At 36.6% G+C, this 22,404-nt stretch overlaps 1 protein-coding gene across 1 annotated transcript in view; it reads left to right on the top strand.

Moving 5' to 3' along the window:
• Positions 1-22,404, top strand: part of LOC138705862 (solute carrier family 7 member 14) — a 317,782-nt gene that overhangs the window by 274,700 nt on the left and 20,678 nt on the right. The window contains exons 4-8 of the mRNA XM_069834549.1: positions 7,633-7,863; positions 10,435-10,643; positions 18,583-18,754; positions 21,630-21,813; positions 21,910-22,034. Coding sequence (XP_069690650.1) covers positions 7,633-7,863; positions 10,435-10,643; positions 18,583-18,754; positions 21,630-21,813; positions 21,910-22,034 — 921 coding nt within the window. The remainder of the gene's footprint in view (positions 1-7,632; positions 7,864-10,434; positions 10,644-18,582; positions 18,755-21,629; positions 21,814-21,909; positions 22,035-22,404) is intronic.

The raw sequence follows: 22,404 nt of genomic DNA, 5'->3' as shown, positions 1-22,404 counted from the left end.
GTCCCGTATGCATTAAAAGTTTACACAACGACCTCGGACAGGGAATTCTATTCATATGTGCTGTGTTCAGAAAGGGAGCTCTATTCGTTTGCGCTGTGTAATATTCATTTATTTCGAAAGTGCTTACAAAGCGGGGAATTTCCTATTGACGGTTGTAATTTTCTGTCGTACACCATGAAAAATCATTTGCTAATCAAGAAGTAATGTGATACGTAAATATTTGAGTTTGTGAACACGTGTTTTTACTTATGCTTTAGATTTAAAAATGCATGCAATGCATCAACCAACTAGAAAAACGACAGACATAAGTGTTTGTCTTTCTGTATAGCCTATTTAATTCTGGGTTTTAATTGTGATATGAAATATGACATTTTTCAAAAGTAACATCTAATTTAAGTTGTTAACATTTTTAATCATTTTCATACTAACCTAGATATATCTGAAATCCAAACAGACCCTCTTTTTTAAGAGAAACTGACATTTTTTAATGTAAGGTTTCAATTATTATCATAGTAAAGTGTTTGTCTAAAACCAATTGAGTTTAATGTGAATTTAATTCATTAGGATGGTATTTTATCAGTTTCTTTTTGTAGATCCTAATTTATTATCTATACAAATCTGTGTTGAAAGTGTTCAATTTTATTGCGAATTTAAACGAAGTTTTTCAGCGGACATCAGAAGGTTAGACGCTTTAAGATTTGATACATGCGGTTTGAGTTCTTAGCAGAATTTCGTAGCAATATTTGAAGAAGTTTATTAAAAATCAGGAATTACTCCTTATATAACTAATGTTACATTTGTTGATATGTTACACGAAGATTATTATGCATATATATACACTGTGTATGTATGTATGTATGTATGTATATACATATTATTAATACAGTAACGATAATTCTGGACACTAATAATATTCAGCAATATATAGCGAATTCTTAGAAAGTAACTTCAACTCTATCTACACAGGGCTAATATGTACTAAATTCTGTCAGAACTTCAAGAAAGAGAAAGTTATTACAAGTAATTTTGCTCTGCGAACATAAGTTGAAATTAGTAGCTTCACTAACAGTATTTGTGGTATAATAGTTTGACTATAGTCGTGGTACAGTAGTTTCACTAAGAGTAGTAGTTGTATTGTACTTTCACTAATAACAGTAGTAGTGTATAGTAGTTTCACTAATAGTACAATAGTAGTAGTAGTAGTAGTAGTAGTAGTAGTAGTAGTAGTAGTAGTAGTAGTAGTAGTAGTAGTAGTAGTAGTAGTAGTAGTAGTAGTATTAGTAGTACAGTAGTGTCAGCAATAGTAGTAGTACAGTAGTTTCATCGATAGTAATAGTACAGTAGCATAAGTAATAGTGATAGTACAGTAGTTTCAGCAATGATAGTAGCACAGTAGTTTCTGCAATATTAGGAATATAGCAGTTTCAGTAATAGTATGATAGTTGCAGTAATAGTAGCAGTATAGTAGTTACAGTAAAAGCAAGTTTATAGTAGTTGCGATAATAGTGGGTTTAGGCCAGTAGTTGTAGTAACAGTGGGGTTATAATAGTTGCAGTGATAGAATTATAGCAGTTGCAATAATAGTAGGATTGTAGTAGTTGCAGTTGGGGAGGCCGAGACGTAGATGGAAGGATAATATTAAAATGGATTTGAGGGAAATGGGATATGATGATAGAGACTGGATTAATCTTGCACAGGATAGGGACCGATGGCGGGCTTGTGTGAGGGAGGCAATGAACCTGCTGGTTTCTTAAAAGTTTGTAAGTAAGTGTAGTAGTTGCAGTAATAGTAGGATTATAGTAGTGACAGTAATATTAGGCTTATAGTAGTAGCAGTAATAGAAGGATTATAGTAGTTACATTCTATTATTGTATTTGTATTTCTGGTGTTGTGGAAGATAAGGCCTGATGGCATTAACTACACCAGAATAAATAAATGAATGAATAAATAAAGAAATAATTTAATTGAGTAATTGTAGTATTATAGTAGTGGCAGTAATAGTAGGATTATAGTAGTGACAGTAATATTAGGCTTATAGTAGTAGCAGTAATAGAAGGATTATAGTAGTTACATTCTATTATTGTATTTGTATTTCTGGTGTTGTGGAAGATAAGGCCTGATGGCATTAACTACACCAGAATAAATAAATGAATGAATGAATAAATAAATAAATAATTTAATTAAGTAATTGTAGTATTATAGTAGTGGCAGTAATAGTAGGATTAGTAGTGACAGTAACAGTAAGATTAGTAGTGGCAGTAATAGTAAGATTAGTAGTGGCAGTAATAGTAAGATTAGTAGTGGCAGTAATAGTAGGATTAGTAGTGACAGTAACAGTAAGATTAGTAGTGGCAGTAATAGTAGGATTAGTAGTGGCAGTAATAGTAGGATTAGTAGTGACAGTAACAGTAAGATTAGTAGTGGCAGTAATAGTAGGATTAGTAGTGACAGTAACAGTAAGATTAGTAGTGGCAGTAATAGTAGGATTAGTAGTGACAGTAACAGTAAGATTAGTAGTGGCAGTAATAGTAGGATTAGTAGTGGCAGTAATAGTAGGATTAGTAGTGACAGTAACAGTAAGATTAGTAGTGGCAGTAATAGTAGGATTAGTAGTGGCAGTAATAGTAGGATTAGTAGTGACAGTAACAGTAAGATTAGTAGTGGCAGTAATAGTAGGATTAGTAGTGACAGTAACAGTAAGATTAGTAGTGGCAGTAATAGTAGGATTAGTAGTGGCAGTAATAGTAGGATTAGTAGTGACAGTAACAGTAAGATTAGTAGTGGCAGTAATAGTAAGATTAGTAGTGGCAGTAATAGTAGGATTAGTAGTGACAGTAACAGTAAGATTAGTAGTGGCAGTAATAGTAAGATTATTAGTATTTACAATAATAGTAGGGTTATAATAGTGACAGTAATAGTAGGGTCATACTGTAGTAGTTGCAGTAATAGTAGGATTGTAGTAATCACAGTAATAATAGAATTATAGTAGTGGCAATAATATTAGGATTACAGTAGTGGCAGTAATACTAGGACATGTGTTGGGTTTCTGCTGAAAGACTGAGTTACTAAGGAACAACCGCCATCACAGGGTAAGGACAATGCTTGCTGACATTCTAAGACAACAAGGATTAGAAGTCCATGAAGCAGTGCATTGTATCTCGGAAGATGATTGAACAAAACGAGCAGATATTGTTGTAATTGATAGAAAAAAGAACACAGGAACAATATTAGGCCCGACTATCAGATTTGAAAGAGATGCACAACAGCCAAAACTTAATGATGATGAAAAGAGAATCAACTATGAACCTTGGAATCCTTATTTTAGCTAATCGTTGGTCAGCATACGGACTTCTTTTCGAAGTTCGTGGTACCATCTCCAAATACACCTATAAATTTTAACATTAAAAGGATTCACATTTTACAATGTTGAAAAAATCCGTAGAGAAATTCTAAAAGACTCAATTCAAATTTTGCAGTTTCATCTCTATTTCAAGTAATATGATTCACTTTAATTTTCTTTCGAAATTTATTGTATATATTTTCATTGTAGACTTTTATATATGTATTTGTTTTCTGGATCGTTGTGGTCACCCTTATTGAAGGGCAGATGGTTTTATTTTATAAATCCGATTTATATTATATATAGGGTGATTCACGATGATTTACCGTCCTTTACGGAGCTTATTTCTTAACACATTTTGAGCAAAAAATGTCATATAAACATGGTTCCTATTCTCAATATTTTCAGAGTTACACTAATTTAAAGTTGTTTGTAAAATACGTTTTTTCTTTAGTTTAAATAATAATACAAATAGAGAATGAACCATTCAGAAGTATTGGGGGAGAGTCGGGTAGTATCGGACATCGGGTAGTATCGGACAGTGCGTTTCTTTCATCTACCACCATATGGTAGTACCTGAATGACATGGTTACGTTTCTCTATGCGACATCACAGAAACGTAACCATGTCAATCAGGTACTATCATCGTGTGGTAGATGAAAGAAACTCACTGTCCGGTATTACCCGATGTCCGATACTACCCGACTCTCCCCTATTTCTTTAATTGGCAAGTATTATGAAGCTAAAAATGTGTGCGGTGAACTCCTTAGTTGCTTCGTATAGACATCTTTTTCCATTTTTAACTAGAAAATTACATTATTCTTACGCATTTATCACAACAATTATTACAAATCACACCACTTCCACCGACTTAATTATTTGCAGTTCAATTTTGCATCCTAATTTACATTCTTGGAGGGTTTACAACACATTTTAAAAAATGTCGCCGTCCGCTTGAGTACACTTGGCCGCACACTTGTGAACGGCACTCGTCGTTCTACGTAACTGTATACGGCTATCTTTGATTTCCGTAACTCTAGCGCTGGCTGCTGACTGCACGCTGACCAAGATCACGCGTTCACAGCAATGCGTACCAACAATGAAACGTAACTCTGTAAAATTTAGGACCCATGGTTATGTGATTTTTTGCTCAGAATGTCTTTGGAAATAAGCTCCGTAAAGGACGGTAAATCCTCGTGAATCACCCTGTATAGGAGCGTAGTAGTGGCAGTAATAGTAGGATTATAGTAGTTACAATAATAATATGGTTAGAATTGCAGTAGTTGAAATAATAGCGGTAGCATAGTAGTTACAGTTGTAGTATAGGCCTATTAGTTTAAGTAGTATAGTATTTGTAATAGTATTAGTCGTAGCGGAAATAGCAGTATTTTATTCAAGGACGCTTTTAACTTTAAAGGTTATTCTGGGGCGAAACTCCACGTGGGCAAGAAATGGCAATTCTTCTTATTCATCAGAATATAACTTGATTAATTGGATAAAATTGCAAATCTCGAAAATATGCCTATACTCTTTTGTCAAAGATAGAGTTCTATAAGTATTTTTCTTCCATAAATCTACGACACAAGCCTCTCAGCTTCACTTCTCTATCGAAGGAAGCCATGCTATTGATTTGATCGACTTCGAAAATCCATTAATCTCGGTCGGGTTTGAACTCGCGAACACACCCAAATAAGATGATGAAACTACTTTTTGTGGATTGTATAAAGAATTGTGATATCAATTTTGGTACTAATTATAATCATTTGTAAATATTACATTTAAGGAAGTAGATAAGCACCAGTCATTCTGCAGAATTTCACATGAAATGGCTATTCGAATACTGTGATCATTTTATTTTTTTTAAAGTAGTATTTAGCTGTGTTAAAACCGGAATTTGAAAAGAAAATTCAAGTTAGAATACATTATTGATTTTATAACAAGATTCTTAAGCACATTCGTACCCCCTTATTGAAAGTCCTTAACATCGTCCACCTATGGAAATTCACTTACGAGTAAACAAGGAATGTGCAAGTAGAGATCGATATTACTTTAAAGACGCTCTCTGCTACGAAAAGCATAAATGATTCATTATGTAACAATTAATTTCTCTTAGAAAACAATTTAACAATTTTCTTATTCGAATCTACACTTTCATAATTTGTCAATTTATTAGGCACAATATTGGTTCAAATTTTTACATGGGTGAGGACGAAATGGGACGAGTCTAATTCTTCATGATGATGATCTATATATAAAATTTTCTTTTAAGGGGTTAGGTACAGCTTACAGCAGTACAATTTTTGGAAATATTCAACATTTTCTTCCTTCATTACTGTATCTTGTACAATAATAAAAATCGGGATTTGTAAAACACTGTCCTGCTATATGAAAAAAAAATATATATTTTTACGATTTAAAAAAATTATTTATATTTCTTTTTTCAAAATTCATAAAGGTGGTAGTTCACTGTGCAGTGATGAAGCGTTTTCCTCATAACTCACAAACTTTTTAAATTCATGCTCTCTCTCTTTTATTTTGTTGCTGAAACACATTTACAATATCATGCTCTTTCAACTACATTCCTTAATAAATAATATTTTCTTTTTATTTTATGTTAGAAGAAAATACTAATATTTCATCATTTTTGTTAGTTAATGCATTTATTTTTTATCAGACAATCTATCGAAGGTAGAGAAGTGATCTTGCATCATATTGTAGATATACATGCATAAATACACACAAAAATTTAATCACAGAATGTTTGATAGTTTTTGAGTTATGTGGGAAACACTTCATCACTGCACAGCGAACTGAATTTTGAGAGAGAAAAAAAGTAAATTTTTTAATCGTAAAAATTTTACACAAACTAATTTTCATTATTGTACAAGATACAGTAATGGAGGAAAGAAACGTTGAATATTTCCAAACTTTTACTGCTGTAAGCTGTACCTAACCCTTAATGCAGATAACTTTGTGCTTTTTCCCCTGGAACAATAATACAACGCCAAATTGATTCGTAAGCCCCATAATTATCTATCTTCAAATAATTTATCCCTTCAGTCTTCATTCGTGGTTCAGATATTAACGGACTCGAATTCCATTTTCGAAATAAATTGACATTTATCTGTTTCTCTTGGGTACAGGGTATGTCTCTTTCCGTACTTTTTCTCTGTAAGTTATTGTCTTAAATGGTGGTCTTGCGCCATGCTGACCATATGATCAAAGAGACATGCTGGTTTCTTAAATGCTCGTTTTGGTTCAGAATTCTTACAAGAATCACTGATAGATCAAGGTCTTGGAAACATGTGATACATTTCTGATTTATCTTTTCTTGTACCGGTACCGCTTGTAAAAAATATTTTTGTGTTAGATCGTGCGTATTTGCTTGCTTTCCGCACAGAACCAATACGCGGTAAGTGTGAAATACCACATTCAGTATTCCCAAAATAACACACATAACAATTTCCCTCTTCTTACCGCTTAAGCGCGACATTCATTTTACTGCTTTAGGCTTTTAACATATTACTTTTAGAGACGTTTAACATAGTAATAATTATAAATTGGAAACTTACCACTGCAATTTCACCTAAATTGCACTGTTAATTATTGTCTTTAAATATTTGAAAAAATTAAGTAAAGTCTACTACTCCACGAAAGCTATTGTATTTCTGATACAAGCAACATTAAGGAAGCCGTGAAAAAATCAACAAGATTCCAGATGCTGATGTTATTACTGCAATATGTTATATATATAATATTGTTAAAATATTAAAATGAAAAATAAATCATTACATAACCTTACCGTTTGTTTTAAGTTCGCATTTATAGACAGGGAAAAAAAAAAGACAGACGTATATCACGGCCTGCTGGAGTACAGTAAACACAGAAAAAATTTTATAGCAACAAAGTTGAAGATAGATATTTTGGTTCTCCGAAGTTGCCGTCATTAAACAGAAACCAAGATGGCGATTTCATTGCAACTAATTAGAAATTCGCCTTTCAGGTATGTAATAAACGATCTTCGCACAAAATAATGTACGATTCACGAGCGGTATGTTTGTTTTCATGTTCTCGGAAATTAAAAAAGCTCAACTACGTTTCGCTTTTTCAATCTTTTCCTCGAACATGAAAACGTTAACATATCGCTCTTGTAACGTATATTACTATTATTTAATATGCCGAACTAATGTCTTCTTAACCTAGATATAGTAATGCCGCTTGTGCCATCGCTGAGCTTTACCAAAACAGCATCCACTCTCAAGATCTGACATTGTTGCTGTTGTTGCTTGCAGGAGCGTGCTACGCGGAGTTCGGAGTGCGCGTGCCGCACACGACGGGCTCGGCCTACATGTACAGCTACGTGACGGTGGGCGAGTTCATCGCCTTCGTGATCGGCTGGAACATGGTGCTCGAGTACCTCATCGGCACTTCGGCCTGCGCGTGCGCTCTCAGCGCCTGCTTCGACGCGCTTGCCAACGGTGCCATTAGCGGAGCCATCGGAGGGGCCGTGGGCACCATCTTCGGTAAATCACATCATTTAATATCCGGTATAACACACAGGCTACTGGCCGACGACACTGACCAACAGTATTATTGATTGATTGTGAACTTTTAGACGAATTGATAGCCATAGACAGTTCCAAAGTTTGCGGGTTCGTAAGTGGCAGCGGGCGAAAGAAGAGCTTCAAAATTCTTGGCGTGATTTTCCTTGAAAGGGCATTAAAGTTGGAAGATGTGTCAAAACTTTATAACACTTAAAGAAACATTAAATCTCAATGATAGGACTCTAGGAAAACTTACGGATCACCTTCCGTCCACGTAAAAAATTAAACTCTATTAGTGGCCATTCTCGGTCATCATCAGGGCAAGGGATTTGGAGTACAATAAAGTAATAGTGAAATACTGTATATACAGCCAAAGATGTTGTGAACTTGAAACGAGCTACTACACTAATCAAGTAGAAGTACAGTTCAGTCAATGAAAATCACACGCAACTTGTTGTGAAATTATTTTAGAACCTGCACAGCATTTGCTCCGTCAGAGTATAAACAACTAAACAGTGCAGTTGTGCTCAAGTGTATCAGTCAGCAGTTCGTGCACATTTCTTGCAGAGCTATGTCAAAAAGTAGAACAAGTACAGTATCTACACAATTAAGTACACGTATTTCAGAATTTGATTGTGTGTTTTCATTTAAAACAATAAACAGTTCTGAAAATTTTGTAAACGTACGTGCCAGGTTAGAGGAATTTAACGTAAAGTGTTATGTAAATACTATTAAACACAAACGTGCTTATGATAACAAATTGAATTCTGAGATTCAAGTTACACTGCCTCGGCTGCTGCGCGATCCGCCAATTCGTGCCTCAAATTTCCCCCTCCTCCTCTGCGTATCGCTAGATGACGTCACCCGCTCCAACTCAAAGTTATGGTGGATACATTGAATCTTCCTCTGTCAATCACCCTATACTTCATTTGAATTTGTCGTGTAATATACAAATAAAATTATAGACGAGAAAAAACTCGCCCGAAAATGTATCGATCGACGTTCTGGGATCGCATCCTAGTATTGGACCGAATTTACAGACATATTCACGTCAACACAGTGGATATAGCACACTTAGTGAAGTTTCAAATATGAAGAGTCCACTGCAGGAATGATGGATGTCATTTGGAATACATTTTGCAGGAGAAGCAATTGAAAGTTTGAAATGCTTAGCGCTCAAAGCTTATCTGTGATTTTCCGATCATTACTGGACAATGACTATCAGTGTTAATGCCATATAACTCTCTATGTATATTCTATATGTCTTAAGCTATGCATTGACAGTCTTGGTTCATTTTCGACAAGAAAGTGACATCCATCATTCTTGCAGTGGACTCTTCATATGTTGTCGAACACGTATCCTAATAACGTCATTGAAGATGTACATTTAAGTGACGTGCCTAATTTAAAGTATGCTGCAACTGTGTCATCCAACGTGGAACGTAGTTTTTTTAAGTACATCAGTTAATTGATGTAAATTTTGAGAAATCAACAAAAACTATATTAAGAGGTTTGAAAAAATAATTATATATTTTCTGATTGTTAATAAAATGTACCTATGCGATATTTTGAGAAAAGCTTTTAATATATTAATGATTTATTTTTTTAAGAATTTCCTTAGTTTTCATACAATGGAAATTAGTGACATGTCCTTCCAAAAATGGATTCAATTCTTTAGTTCGAAATGAAATGTGTATTATATATGTAGGCCAATATATTTCTTTAAACTGTGTAATACATTCATTTGTTCTCAAACAATATTGTAATAAGTTGCGTGTAATTTTCGATGACTGAACTGTACTTCTGCTTTGTCACTGCAGTAGATCGGTTCCAGTTGACTAAATCTTGATCTATACTCGTATATACTACGTTTCAACATTACCTTGTAGCATTCCAAATCCCTTGCCCTGGTCATCATCGTATAATCGGAAGAAGGCCTACTCAATTCTGCCGTACCGCAGTCTCACTTTAGGGCATGAAGTTTCACACCGATACGCTAACAGAGTTTAAGGAAGTCTTCGTCGATAAACACTAGGAGAAGATGGGGAATGCAATGGGAAGAAGGGGAGTACATGATTAATAAGGGGAATACAAAAAATATCAAGGGAAATACAAGGAGAACAAGGGAGGACTTTGCATTTTTATGAGACGATTTACAAATTACCCCCACCAATCTTAGATTTATTGTTCTACGTCAGAAGTTCATGAACCTCAGCAGTATTTGAGTCTGTGAATCTTCGTAATAACCACGGGAATCAGAAAATCACCGACAAGGACTTCATATCATAACGCACCAACTATTAAATATTCTATAATTCATCTCAGTTAATAATTATACAAGTAATAAGGTAAGAATCCTGAAAGGAAACTCAATATCACACTTTATTTTGTACCGTTGCAAACACTGATCGATTAGGCTGTCACTCGTATAACATAATGACAGACTGAAAGCTCAGTCTTCCATTTAAGTGGCTCGGCCTCTAGATGGCTGACATTGACTGAAGTGTGCATTACATGGAAACCTTTTAGTGTCACAGTTTGGTTGCGCAGGTCGGCCGCCCGACTTCCTGGCCTTCGTGATCACGCTGCTGATGATGCTGCTCATGGCGGCTGGAGTCAAGAAGTCTCTGGTCTTCAACAACGTGCTCAACGCGCTCAACTTGTCGGTGTGGGTGTTCGTCATGACGGCAGGCCTCTTCTACGTCGACACCTCCAACTGGAGCGAGCACAAGGGCTTCCTGCCCTACGGCTGGCCGGGGGCGAGTATTCTTACAGTTTTATTCCATTTGTCAATATTTCCTGACAGAAACATTCTAGTTCGTAAATTACTTTGCTAGAGAGAACATCTCAGACAAATAATGTCTTTAGTAAATGGCAGCCTGCGTGGCACAAGCGGTAGAGGCACGGTTGGGTCCGAAGGCTTGTGGGTCGAGTCCCGCGTCGGGCATGGGTGTTGTGTTTGTACGAATACTAGCTTAAGAAAAAGGGCAATTATGAAAAAAACTTTAGAAAAATGGCCTCTAGCCTGAAAAAAAAAACTATAACAGAAACATCAATAAAATCCAATTTTGTAATATTTAGGCCTAACTGAAAAGAAAAGTAAAAAATGTTCCGTTATAAAATAGGGTAACTTAGGGTCTGTTGGACAGTGAGGTTTGTTGGACACTTTGTACTTTAACGTGTTACCTCGCCACTTGAGGGCACCACATTCTGCTAGAAATCAATGACGGAAGTAGCCCCACTCGTGGATACTTCCGTCATTGACTTCTAGCAGAATGTGGTGCCCTCAAGTGGCGAGGTAACACGTTAAAGTACAAAGTGTCCAACAAGCCCCACTGTCGAACATACCCTAAGTTACCCTATATATGTTTCACGTCCTAACAAAGTTACGAAAATGTTTGTTATTGCAACTGCATGTTGAAAATTAATTTCACCGATTTCCAATCTATTGTTTTTTCTAATTAAAACAATTCTGTAACAAATTATTATGGAGCCACTAAACAGACGACCTTTCAGGTCTCTAGTGTCACTACTGTGAAGATTAATTTCGATACGTTTGAGCAATTAAATCTCCATACATAGTTGCAAATCGCAAAATATTCCTCACAACTCAAATCTTTTATTCTGATATTCACAAGCTGCTATCAAACTTACTTTTATAATGTTACGGAAAATGTTTAAGTTTACCAGTTATCAACAGCCATGTACCGTACGAGGATAACGTCTCGGATATTTAGACTACAATGCATTGAAGTTTGGGTAATCATCTTTTTTTGCGTGGGACGTGGAAATAATTCTAACTCTCAAAATATAGCCCATCGCTCACAAAAATGTACATGCACAACAAGTCGTTTTTTAAATTATTCCCCTAAGCATCAGTATAGTTTATGAACACATTAAATCTACTATACTACAGAATTTGATTTTATTCAGAAAATATTCCCCTCAAAAATTGTGTTCAAAAATTTCTACAAGAAACAAACTATTACGAAATTCTGAAATCGTGAATCTACCTTCGCAAACACAAAGTGAAATTTCTGTTACAACTAGTTTCGTAGGTATAAAAAGTTATGATACCCATTGAAAATCACTTTACATCATACCGGCGATCATTGTTGTGTCCATAAAAAGTTGAAAAACTTTTCCGTTACAAAATTGTCTTATAAGCGCTCTCCGTGGCCAGTCGTCGTATATACACTTAATCAAGAGTCGGATGGTATGTTACAAAAATACACACACATAATACAATTCTCTCTCCCTACCTCCTCCTCTCCCTCCCTTCCTCCCCCCTCTCTCTCTGATAGATGTTGGGATTAGGTAGAGTTGCGAACTGTGCTTAGGCCTATCTCAGTTAATGCTTAAAATACAAGGAGAAAAAGTATGTATACTTTACAATGATGCCACTTACTCGTACTAAATGTTTCTTAGAATTACAGTATTATAGAACGTAATTTAATCATCATCATCATCATCATCATCATCATCTTCTTCTTCTTCTTCTTCTTCTTCTTCTTCTTCATGATATAGGCCTCATGGCTCAATACTCCATCGCTTTCTTGGTCTGCCAGGGTCCCGTCTTCCTCGTGGTTTATAATTCCATGCCAACTTCGGAAACCTTCCATAATTCATTCTCTGTAAATAGTCGATCCATCGTAATTTAGTATTGCACTTAATTCAACGAACTAACACTTGGGCACAACAGCCCATAGAGGGTAGAGCCGAGCTGAGTTCATCACGAAGCTGGATGGGTAAGGGTCCCATATACAGGCTGAAATTTCATGAGAAAATCTCTTCGCCTAGAAGGATCATAACCAGCGGGCATTCCAATGCGAGTCCACGGAAGATGCCTTAGGGCTATACTACACGAACGTTAAAAATGTTGCGTTGACAGGCGTTGGTAACGTGTGAAAAATATGTAAACTACACGTTGCGTAGTTGCGTTGACAGGCGTTGGTAACGCATGAAAAATGTATAAACTACACGTTGCGTTATGGACGCTGTGTTTGGTTTCAGAACTGCAATGGATGTTATACAAGTTGCATATGTAGCTCTGCTATGTGTTCAATTTATAAGTCTGTCTCAAAAAAAGAGGAAAAGGAGATGGTGAATTCATCCCGCAAACGTTAAGAGACTTTCGACAGGACAGTTTTATACTGTACTGCATTTGAAAATCACCGACAGTATTCCGACAAGTTTTTCCTATATTACAGAATGTCAATAAAAAGTTTTGGTGATCTTTTGAATTTAATTTCTCATAAAATTAGGAAAACTGATACTGTAATGGGGAAATGAGTTCATCCTGTCGAAAAGTTGGTTGTAACATTAAGGTAAGTAATAAAATTTGCCTTAATTTTTAATGATTATATTTTTATTTTATGTATAATATGTTGAAAATTAAGAACATTACAAGCTGACTGAAATTAACAATGAACTCAGAATCATTTGAACCATCGGCAATAACACTCAACGGCGACATATCTGACAATTGGGAGAATCTTGATGTTACCCGTTGCTCGACAAGCAGGTTTCTGAACACTTCAGAAACTTTGAAACGGGCTTCAATTGCAAGCTCTAGAGGTAAATTGTCCATGATTTTGACAAATGATAGGAAAGCTTTGTTTCCATCCTTGTCATGCTCTCTGTCTTGTCTTTGCATGGCCACGCTCTCTGATAATATATTTGTAATATCCCTTGTTGCAGTTACTAGAATATTTTCAGATTTTTCTTTTCTTCCTGTTCCTATCGAGCGAAGAGATGGTCTCGATTTTGTTTGGGTATCGTTTACATTACTCTCATGACCCGAAGTAGCCTGAGAAATAATACCATCCGGTATGTCTTCTTGTTTAGGTGGAGGTATATTCGAAATGGTTTCATTCTCACCAAGAGTAGGTAATAAAAACTGCATTTGCTTGACAATATCCAGTCTGTTGTTAACGTTGCGTTGGTGACGCACATGTAGTATCAATACGTTTGCAAAAGATGGCGTTACCAACGCAGACCTCCGCGTTGAAACTTCTCAACGTCGAAGCAACGCAACCAAACGCAGCATTTTTAACGCTTGTGTAGCATAGTCATGCAATTATACAAGCGATCATATTACAAAAAAGTAAGTTCCTATAAAAGAACGTTGTCAACGCAACGTTTCTAACGTTCGTGTAGTATAGCCCTTAGTGTAGACCACGGCGCTAGGGCGAGAGGCTAATAATTATACATTCTTTCTTGCGTACTTTCGAATAACATCTGAGGCATCATAATCTTTGCGGCAACGGTAGGTACTGTTTCCTTGTGAAAATAATTTTAAGTCCGAACAGTCGCGCTTTTGTAGATATCGTGACTCAGCTGCGTGGTACCATTTATCGATTAAGCCAGCACGTTTTATGGCTCCGGAACAATCCCACTACTATCCTTAACCCTCTCCGAACAAACGTACTACGCCTGCTCGGACAGAGGTCATCCTATTCCTGTTAGAATTCTACACCACGCTGCACCTTTTTGGCTAAAATGATTGAAATCATTATAATGAATATTAAAAAGTAGAGTGACGGTGAAATTATGGAGGAATCGAGAGAAATGCAAGAAAACTCCTCAGAAAGCTTAGCTTTGTCCACTACAAATACGACTCTATCATCGTCGGATTACACGTGCGGAAGAATTTGGATGTGATATCAAACTGCGTATGCTCGAACTTGATTAATAAAAACCTAAACTAACCAAACCTAACCTTCGTATATGCAAGATGTGTAACCGGAGTAAGAACGAATCTTCTTGATTTGATCTGGAATGTGCACGCGAAAATAAATGTAGCTAAGGATCACGCATGGGAAGTCCGCGCATGCGCAGTTTGATCTCACAGCCAAGTTTCTTACTGTCGTGAGTTCCTCCTCAGACTACAACCCGGTTGCGTAGTCATTGTAAGCCAATATTCTGCGAAGTATTCCTTAATTGCCAAGCATGTTGTTTACAATATTATTAGTTGGAATTTTGTTGGTAATTGCTTCCAATTTGTAATTCCTTAAAATATTCTCTTTCAGCAAGAAAATAGGCCTATTTAATTTTAACTCACAGCCAAGTTTCTTCCTGTCGTGAGTTCCTTCTCAGATTACAACCCGGTTTCGTAGTCATTGTAAGCCAATATTCTGCGAAGTATTATTTTGGAAATTCCGTTTTTCTTAATTGCCAAGCATGTTGTTTACAATATTATTAGTTGAAATTTTGTTAGTAATTGCTTCCAATTTGTAATTCCTTACAATATTCTCTTTCAGCAAGAAAGTAGGCCTATTTAATTTGAACTCGTTTATATAGATTAATAAAACATGGTCACTGATCTGACGGTGAAAAGTTATTCTCAATAATTATAAGTTATGACATATTTCGTTCGTTTTTATATCTTGATAATAATAGCCAAAATTATACCTACTTAAAATATTACCGAGAAAGTCTACGGATAGTGAATAATATAACGACATTATAAAACTATAGATAATAATTAACACTGACAAGCAACATTCCCATGGGGGGGAAATAGAAAAGTTATTATTTTCTTTCACCATGTTAATAAGTCAGAACAAGTGCTTAAACAAATTTTGACCACTCGAGCTCAATTACGAGGGCAGTAGAAAATAAGTTTCCATGGAACTTTTACAGATAGAAAACACAGTTTCATGGTAAGATTTGTTGGAACACATACAGCAATTGTTGAGCTATTTTTCAACATATTGTCCACCGAAACTGAGACATTTTTCGTACCATGGGATCAACTTTTGTATCTCTGTGTCGCAGAAGTCTGCCGCCTGTGATCGGAACTTTTGTGTGACAGCCGTCTGCACCTCTCTGTCGATCCCATGGTATGACAAATGTCTCAGTTCTGTGAAAAATATGTTGAAAAATAGCTCAAGTTGTTTCTGTTCCTATAATTTTTTTCCCAATGAAATTGTGTTTTCTTTATGTAAACGGCCCCAAGGAAACACTTTTTTTACGGTCGTCGTAATTGCGCTCGAATGGCCAAAATTTGTATAAGCACTTGTTTTGACATTAACATGATAGAAGAAGAAAAGTAACTTTTTTTATCTGTCCCCTTGAGAATGTTTGCTTGTGAGACGGAATTTACACTTCTTAAGACTTTTTCTTCTAAGAACATGCACATTTTAAGTGCTAATTTTGTGCCATTAGTTTGCTAATTTGTATTTCATGTTAAATTTTCTGTCGAACTTCAGAATTAATTGTCACATGTAAGTGGTTAAGCTTTCCTTACATGCTTATGCCCTTATTACTCCCTTAAGAAAGCGAAGTGGTATGGACGAGGCGCCGAAGAGGCGTATACAACAGAGCGTGGATTTAATTAATGAGATGTCAGATTATAGGTCAGGTCACCGCACGTCTAAGAAGCATCCGTGAGCTGCAAGCAGACATGCCACTTTATACATGGTTGCTCAACAGGCACCGAAAGGCGAATCGAGAACGGACAATTGATATTCATACATTCTACATTTCAACATTAAAGAAGTTAGTGAAGAAATTCCCTATAATTTAAATACTCATAATTTTAAGATAGACTAACCTCAACCAGTGAAATAAATTTTCTGAAACTGAAAGAGATGGACTTAACACGCCTCAAAATAGGCAAACAGTAAGCAAGGTTAATACATTTGAATATACCGGTAATGCAATTTTAAGGACTGAAATACTAGACCTATATTGAAAATAACAGAAATAATTTCAATATAATAATTATCAATATTAGAAGACATTTTAAAGCTACTGCAACAAATTTTTACTAAGACTCGACATAATTAGATCCAAATCAAAATCAGTTTTCGATTTTGAAACTTGGGATGTACAAAAAAAAAAAAAAAACGAAAAATACTGTAAACCAATAATTTAAATTTCTATTCTATTGAAGTTTATGGAAATATATACAATACAATTGAAGGAATATATACAGTAAAACCTCGTTAATCCGGACTAATTAGTGGATAAGTTGACCGGTTTAATAAAAGTCCGGATTAACTGAAATAACCTAAAATAACGGTAGAAAGTGCATTAAAACTACATTTATAGCAACAAAACACATTTATTATGGTGTATTTAAAGGACACAGGCCTAAATACGCTATACACTACAGTAAAATGTAAAGCAATACATAGAATACAGTACATACGTTATATCCATAATTATGATGATGTGCCCGACGGACCTGGCTCTGCATCACTCGAAACTTTTGCTGCGGATGTTGGTTTGAAGTACGTGTAAGTCTTAAAAGAAGGTTCTTTAATCTCTTCCAAACTCATTGGCTTTTTGGTTTGTCCGATTAAGCGAAGTCCGACTTATCGGGGTCCGGTTTAACAAGGTTTTACTGTATTAATAATGGACACTGCAAGAAGAAAGCCTATTATTATCAATCCAACGGGTAAAAAAGCAATGAAAGAAAGAAGAGCACGTAGAATAGTTTCAAACTCAAGACATTAATGTAAAACCGTATAAACTTGTATGTACAGTAGATATAATTATAAGAAAATATTACGCAGACATTCGAAATGCCCTGAGTAAATGAATTCAGATAATTGCGGTGATATTGTAAACTAAGTCTCCATTTATCAACAGTTTTGTACTGCTATTGCACTTCAGTAAGTAAAAGTTTAAACTTTGTGTTTGTGTTTCAAACTGTCAAAATAGATGCTATGGATTTTCCCAATCGTCCTCTACCGTGAATCTAAAGGTAAAGGTTTTATATACGAGACGCGTCTATTATAGTAACATTCTCACTCGTCCCACAGCTAGTAAATCATATGTTGCGCGAAGCGACTGCGTGTACGTGATAGAGTAATGTCCTAGCATGGCGCATGCGGTAGCGGAACTTCCCGAGTGCTCTCAGTAGCTTCGTTGCATTGGTTGAAGATGGACGCTCCTATTCCAGCTCCCGCCGAGTGTGGGGTGCGATCAGTGATGAAGTTTTTGAATGCACAGGGCATAGCGCCGACTGAAATTTATCGTCAGCTGTACTAGGTCTATGGGCCTAAAGTCATGAGCAAGCAGATGATGCGTTGCTCCACAAGGTCGTCTGTGATGATGGTTGGCCTCCCACTTCGCTCCTCGTCATGCACATTTTGGCGTCCACGCACCATCTGCTTGTTCGTGACGTTAGGCCCATAGAACTGGCACAGCTGACGCTAAATTTCAATCGGCGCTATACCCTCTGCATTCAAAAATTTTATCACTGATCGCACTTCACACGCGGCAGGAGCTGGAATAGAAACGTCCATCTTGAACCAATGCAACGAAGCTACTGAGAGCACTCGGGAAGTTCCACTAGCGCATATGTCATGCCAGGACATTACTCTGTCACGTACACGCAGTCGCTTCGCGCAACATAATATGGTTTGCTAGCTGTGGACGAGTGGGAAAGTTATTTTATGAATTCGCCTCGTACTAACACATGGGATCCAGATTCTATTCCTTGCAGGAAAATAAAGATTATGGCACTTCTACAAGAATTGGGCTTGTATGTTTGCACTGTGTTGTCTTAGGTAATGGTCTTGCGCCATGTTGACCATATAATCAGAAAGTTCTGCTACTTATACATGGATCACGCACCTCGTTAGGAGGACAGAATGGGCCAAGTTGCATAATTCTTAGAGGTAGATGATTTATTGCCACCGAGTACTTGGTATTCATGCTTTCACAAGGGAATACATTCAACAGGTGCTGACGGGAGCCGCCACGTGCTTCTACGCGTTCATAGGATTCGACATCATAGCCACGACAGGAGAGGAAGCCAACAACCCCAAGCGGTCCATACCTCTGGCAATCGTTACAAGCTTGGTCATCATCCTCATCGCCTACGTCACATCTTCCATGATGCTCACTCTCATAGGTGAGTGATAGTGTACAGAACTCTTACAGCTGTCTCAACTAAAGAGCCGACTTCTGTTTTGAACCCCTTCTAGCCAGTAACCGCATGGGCCGCCAGTAGAAAATTCATTAGCCACTCACCTTTCCGGCAACATAGATCCTTGCTCAGATGTTATCCTGTCGTAAACACTACCTGCCTACTGTCTACCTTCGGGGCGAGGGTGAAAAATGATGCTAGCTGTAACGCCGCATTCTAGTCTTGTATCTTACACGTGCTACACTCGCTCTCGCCATGAAACAATACTAACAATACCATCCCATCGCACCTCCTCATACTCATCCTCTTTCACAATAACCCTGCCAAGACTCTGAAATTCGCTACCTGCTAGCATCAGGGACTGTCGAAATAAAATTGAATTCAAACGCAAACTTACTAGGCACTTCGTCAGTAATTATTTATTGATACTCGTTCAGACATGGTTTCTTGAAAATAGTTCTCTGAATCTATCACAAAATATTTCAATATCCGGTAATTTCATCACTATACAATTTTGTTATTGTATGTTTAATTTGTAATTCAGTAAATACAAAAATATTCTTGCTCTTAACTTCTATGATAAATTGTCCACCTTTCATTAGTCAGATAATCTTTTCGTACTTTGATTTTTATTGTAACTGTAATTGTAATTTTAATATTAATTGTAATTTTATTGTTCATATTATAGTTGTAATCCCCTGGTAGAGGGGCACAGAAGGCCTGACGGCCCTATCTCTACCAGGCTAAATAAATAAATAAATACTAAATAGAAACAACAAAAGTCGATTCTGTCTTTGCGGCGGTAGTAACAAGAAAAGTATATGCCTAAAAGCATGTGCACTTAATCCTATGTTACATCTACTGTATTTCATTCACTGAGCCAACTGTTCAGTTGCATTGAATACAAAATATACATGTATGTATAGGCCTACATCTTGCTAAACTATAAGGTCCGTATTCATAGACATTCTTAGCGCGGGCTTCCGGTGGATGATCAGCGAACTAACGTTTTTCGTATTCATAAACCAGTGTTAAAGATATGATATGATATGAATACTGTACAAGTAACCAGTCGATAGCCGGGGCTAGTTTAGCACGCTCGTAGCGCGGGCTAACGAAATGTCTATGCATAGCACCCTAAGAAAGTAAGTAAATTATATAGTTTAGGACTTAAAAAATAAAAGGAAAAGTACTGTACACAAGAATTTGCAAGTAAATAATCATTTGCAATATATAAATCCAACTAAAATAAAACTTCTGAAACGCAGCTTTTTCTAACTTACTTTGAGGACTAAAAATATGTAACTGACGTAATCATAACTAATTCGGAGTCTACGATACAGAAAGTTCCTCCACGAAAAAAGCGATCTGCTTCTGTCACTATCGTTCGGGACGCTAGTAGCGGTAGAAGGAAATTGATTTGGAAAGATGTTATTCAATTAGAATTTAGCGGGACACTTTATCGAGAAGACTAATTCCTTCCACCAGCAAAGAAAGAATATTTTCTCTGGCTAAGTGAATCCATTATTTCTATCCAAGAATTTTCTATAGCCGATATAGAGTAATGTTACATAATATCATAGGTATATGTCTAAACAAAATTTAACAATTAACCAATCTATCTCTACTGTATTGTAAGGTCTGACACACGTGGCTTTTTTTCGTTAGCAATAAGTACAAAGATTACTGAAGCACTGCTATAACGGAATATATTACGATAAATTTCAAATCTATGTTATTTTTTTAAGTTGGTTATTTAACGACGCTGTATGAACTACTAAGTTATTTAGCGTCGATGGGACTGGTGATAGAGAGATGGCATTTGGTGATATAAAGTCATAGATTACCTGACATTCCCTTATGGTTGGGGAAAACCTCGGGGAAAAAACCCAACCAGGTAATCAGCCCAAGCGGGGGTCGAACCCGCGCCCGAGCGCAACTCCGGATCGGCAGGCAAGAGCCTTAGCTGACTGAGCTATGTCGGTGGCCCTATGTTTTATGTATTATATAGGGTGTCCCAACAAGAACGCCTGAATTAATAATATGAATAAATGCAACAGAAACGGATAATAGATCAGATAGCAATGCCGTCAACCCAACAATAATAAGATATTGTTGGGACATTGCATCATTGTCTTGTTGTTGATTTGACGGCGCTGTTATCTATTCTGTTACCTGTTTTTGTTACATTTATTCACATTATTAAATCCGGCATTCTTGTTGGAACACCCTTTAGTTTTAAATGGGAGCTGTGTTTATGACGAATCACTTTTCTTTTATAAACTGTACAAGCGTACAGACCAGTGTTGAATTCAGATATTATCCTCTGGAGGGGGAGGTGATTTATACTACACCAGAGCAGGTGAAATAAGCAGCAAAAAACAATAATTCAGAACTTATCTAACATCACCAGAGATAGTCTATGTAACAGGAATATACAGAAATGGGATCAATGAAATAAATAAAACTTTCATTCGTTTATAGTCGATTTAAATACTGCTAAATGTTAATATAGGATTTGACTAAAAATGTTAATACTGTTACGTAAAACATGGTATATATAAATAGGTTACTATCCTTCTGTGTAAAATTGTCACTTAAAGTCGGTGTTAAGTATTCTTTTGTGTAGATTACTCAGTTAAAACAATCTGAAATCTCCGGGGAAACATCGTGGAATTCGGAGGTGAGATCTCCCCCCACCGACCATCCCTGTATTCATCACTGCACAGACTTCCAAAGAGGGTTTCGACCTGATGTGAAACATTCTTTGTATGTTTAGTAATAGTGTATAATATTTCGTAAAAATAGACACAGTTGCTTTTGATATTGAGTATTGGAAGAATGTGGTGTATGTTGGCAGTTCCATACGACCAGGTGGACCCCGACTCGGCGCTGGTGGAGATGTTCGGACAGGTGGGCGCCTACAAGTGCAAATACATCGTGGCGGTAGGCGCCCTGGCGGGCCTCACCGTCTCCATGTTTGGCTCCATGTTCCCCATGCCGCGCATCGTGTATGCCATGGCTCAGGATGGACTCATATTCAGGTAGGGCGTGCATAATAATAGCCGCCTAGGAGACGTCGCATCTGGAAGCTTGTGAGACAGATAACACACAACTTTATTCTTGTTGGTTTGTTGCAGGACTTTGTCACAGGTATGGCCAGCTACCGGGACTCCAGTGCTAGCTACCTTCTTATCCGGCCTTGCGGCGGCGTTGGCAGCGTTACTAATCCAGTTAGAGGTCCTCGTCGAGATGATGTCCATCGGTGAGCGTAGACTGATAGGCGCACAATGCTTGCACATCAGAGTTCTTTTGCGTCTTTATTTAAGAAGTATATTATTTGAACATTCCTCGCACTTATTATTTCAAGTAAGTGGCTTAAATATGAGACAGTCCCATAACTTCCATCGACGGCAGTGCTCTGAAGGTTTAGTTTATGTTAGAGAACAATGGATGTTCTACTATCACGGAATCATGACATTCAGATTTAACTATATTAAATGTGATTAGCTTCTGTCATGTTCAATTTACCGTTATTATATCGATGTAGACTATTTCTATCAATTAAGACAGCTCACCACAATAATAATAATAATAATAATAATAATAATAATAATAATAATACCACCGTACTG

This window comes from Periplaneta americana, chromosome 9 (assembly GCF_040183065.1).
Source record: "Periplaneta americana isolate PAMFEO1 chromosome 9, P.americana_PAMFEO1_priV1, whole genome shotgun sequence".
Lineage (NCBI taxonomy): Eukaryota > Metazoa > Arthropoda > Insecta > Blattodea > Blattidae > Periplaneta > Periplaneta americana.
Note: the sequence above shows the minus strand (reverse complement) of the source record. Positions and strands in the feature narration are given on the sequence as shown.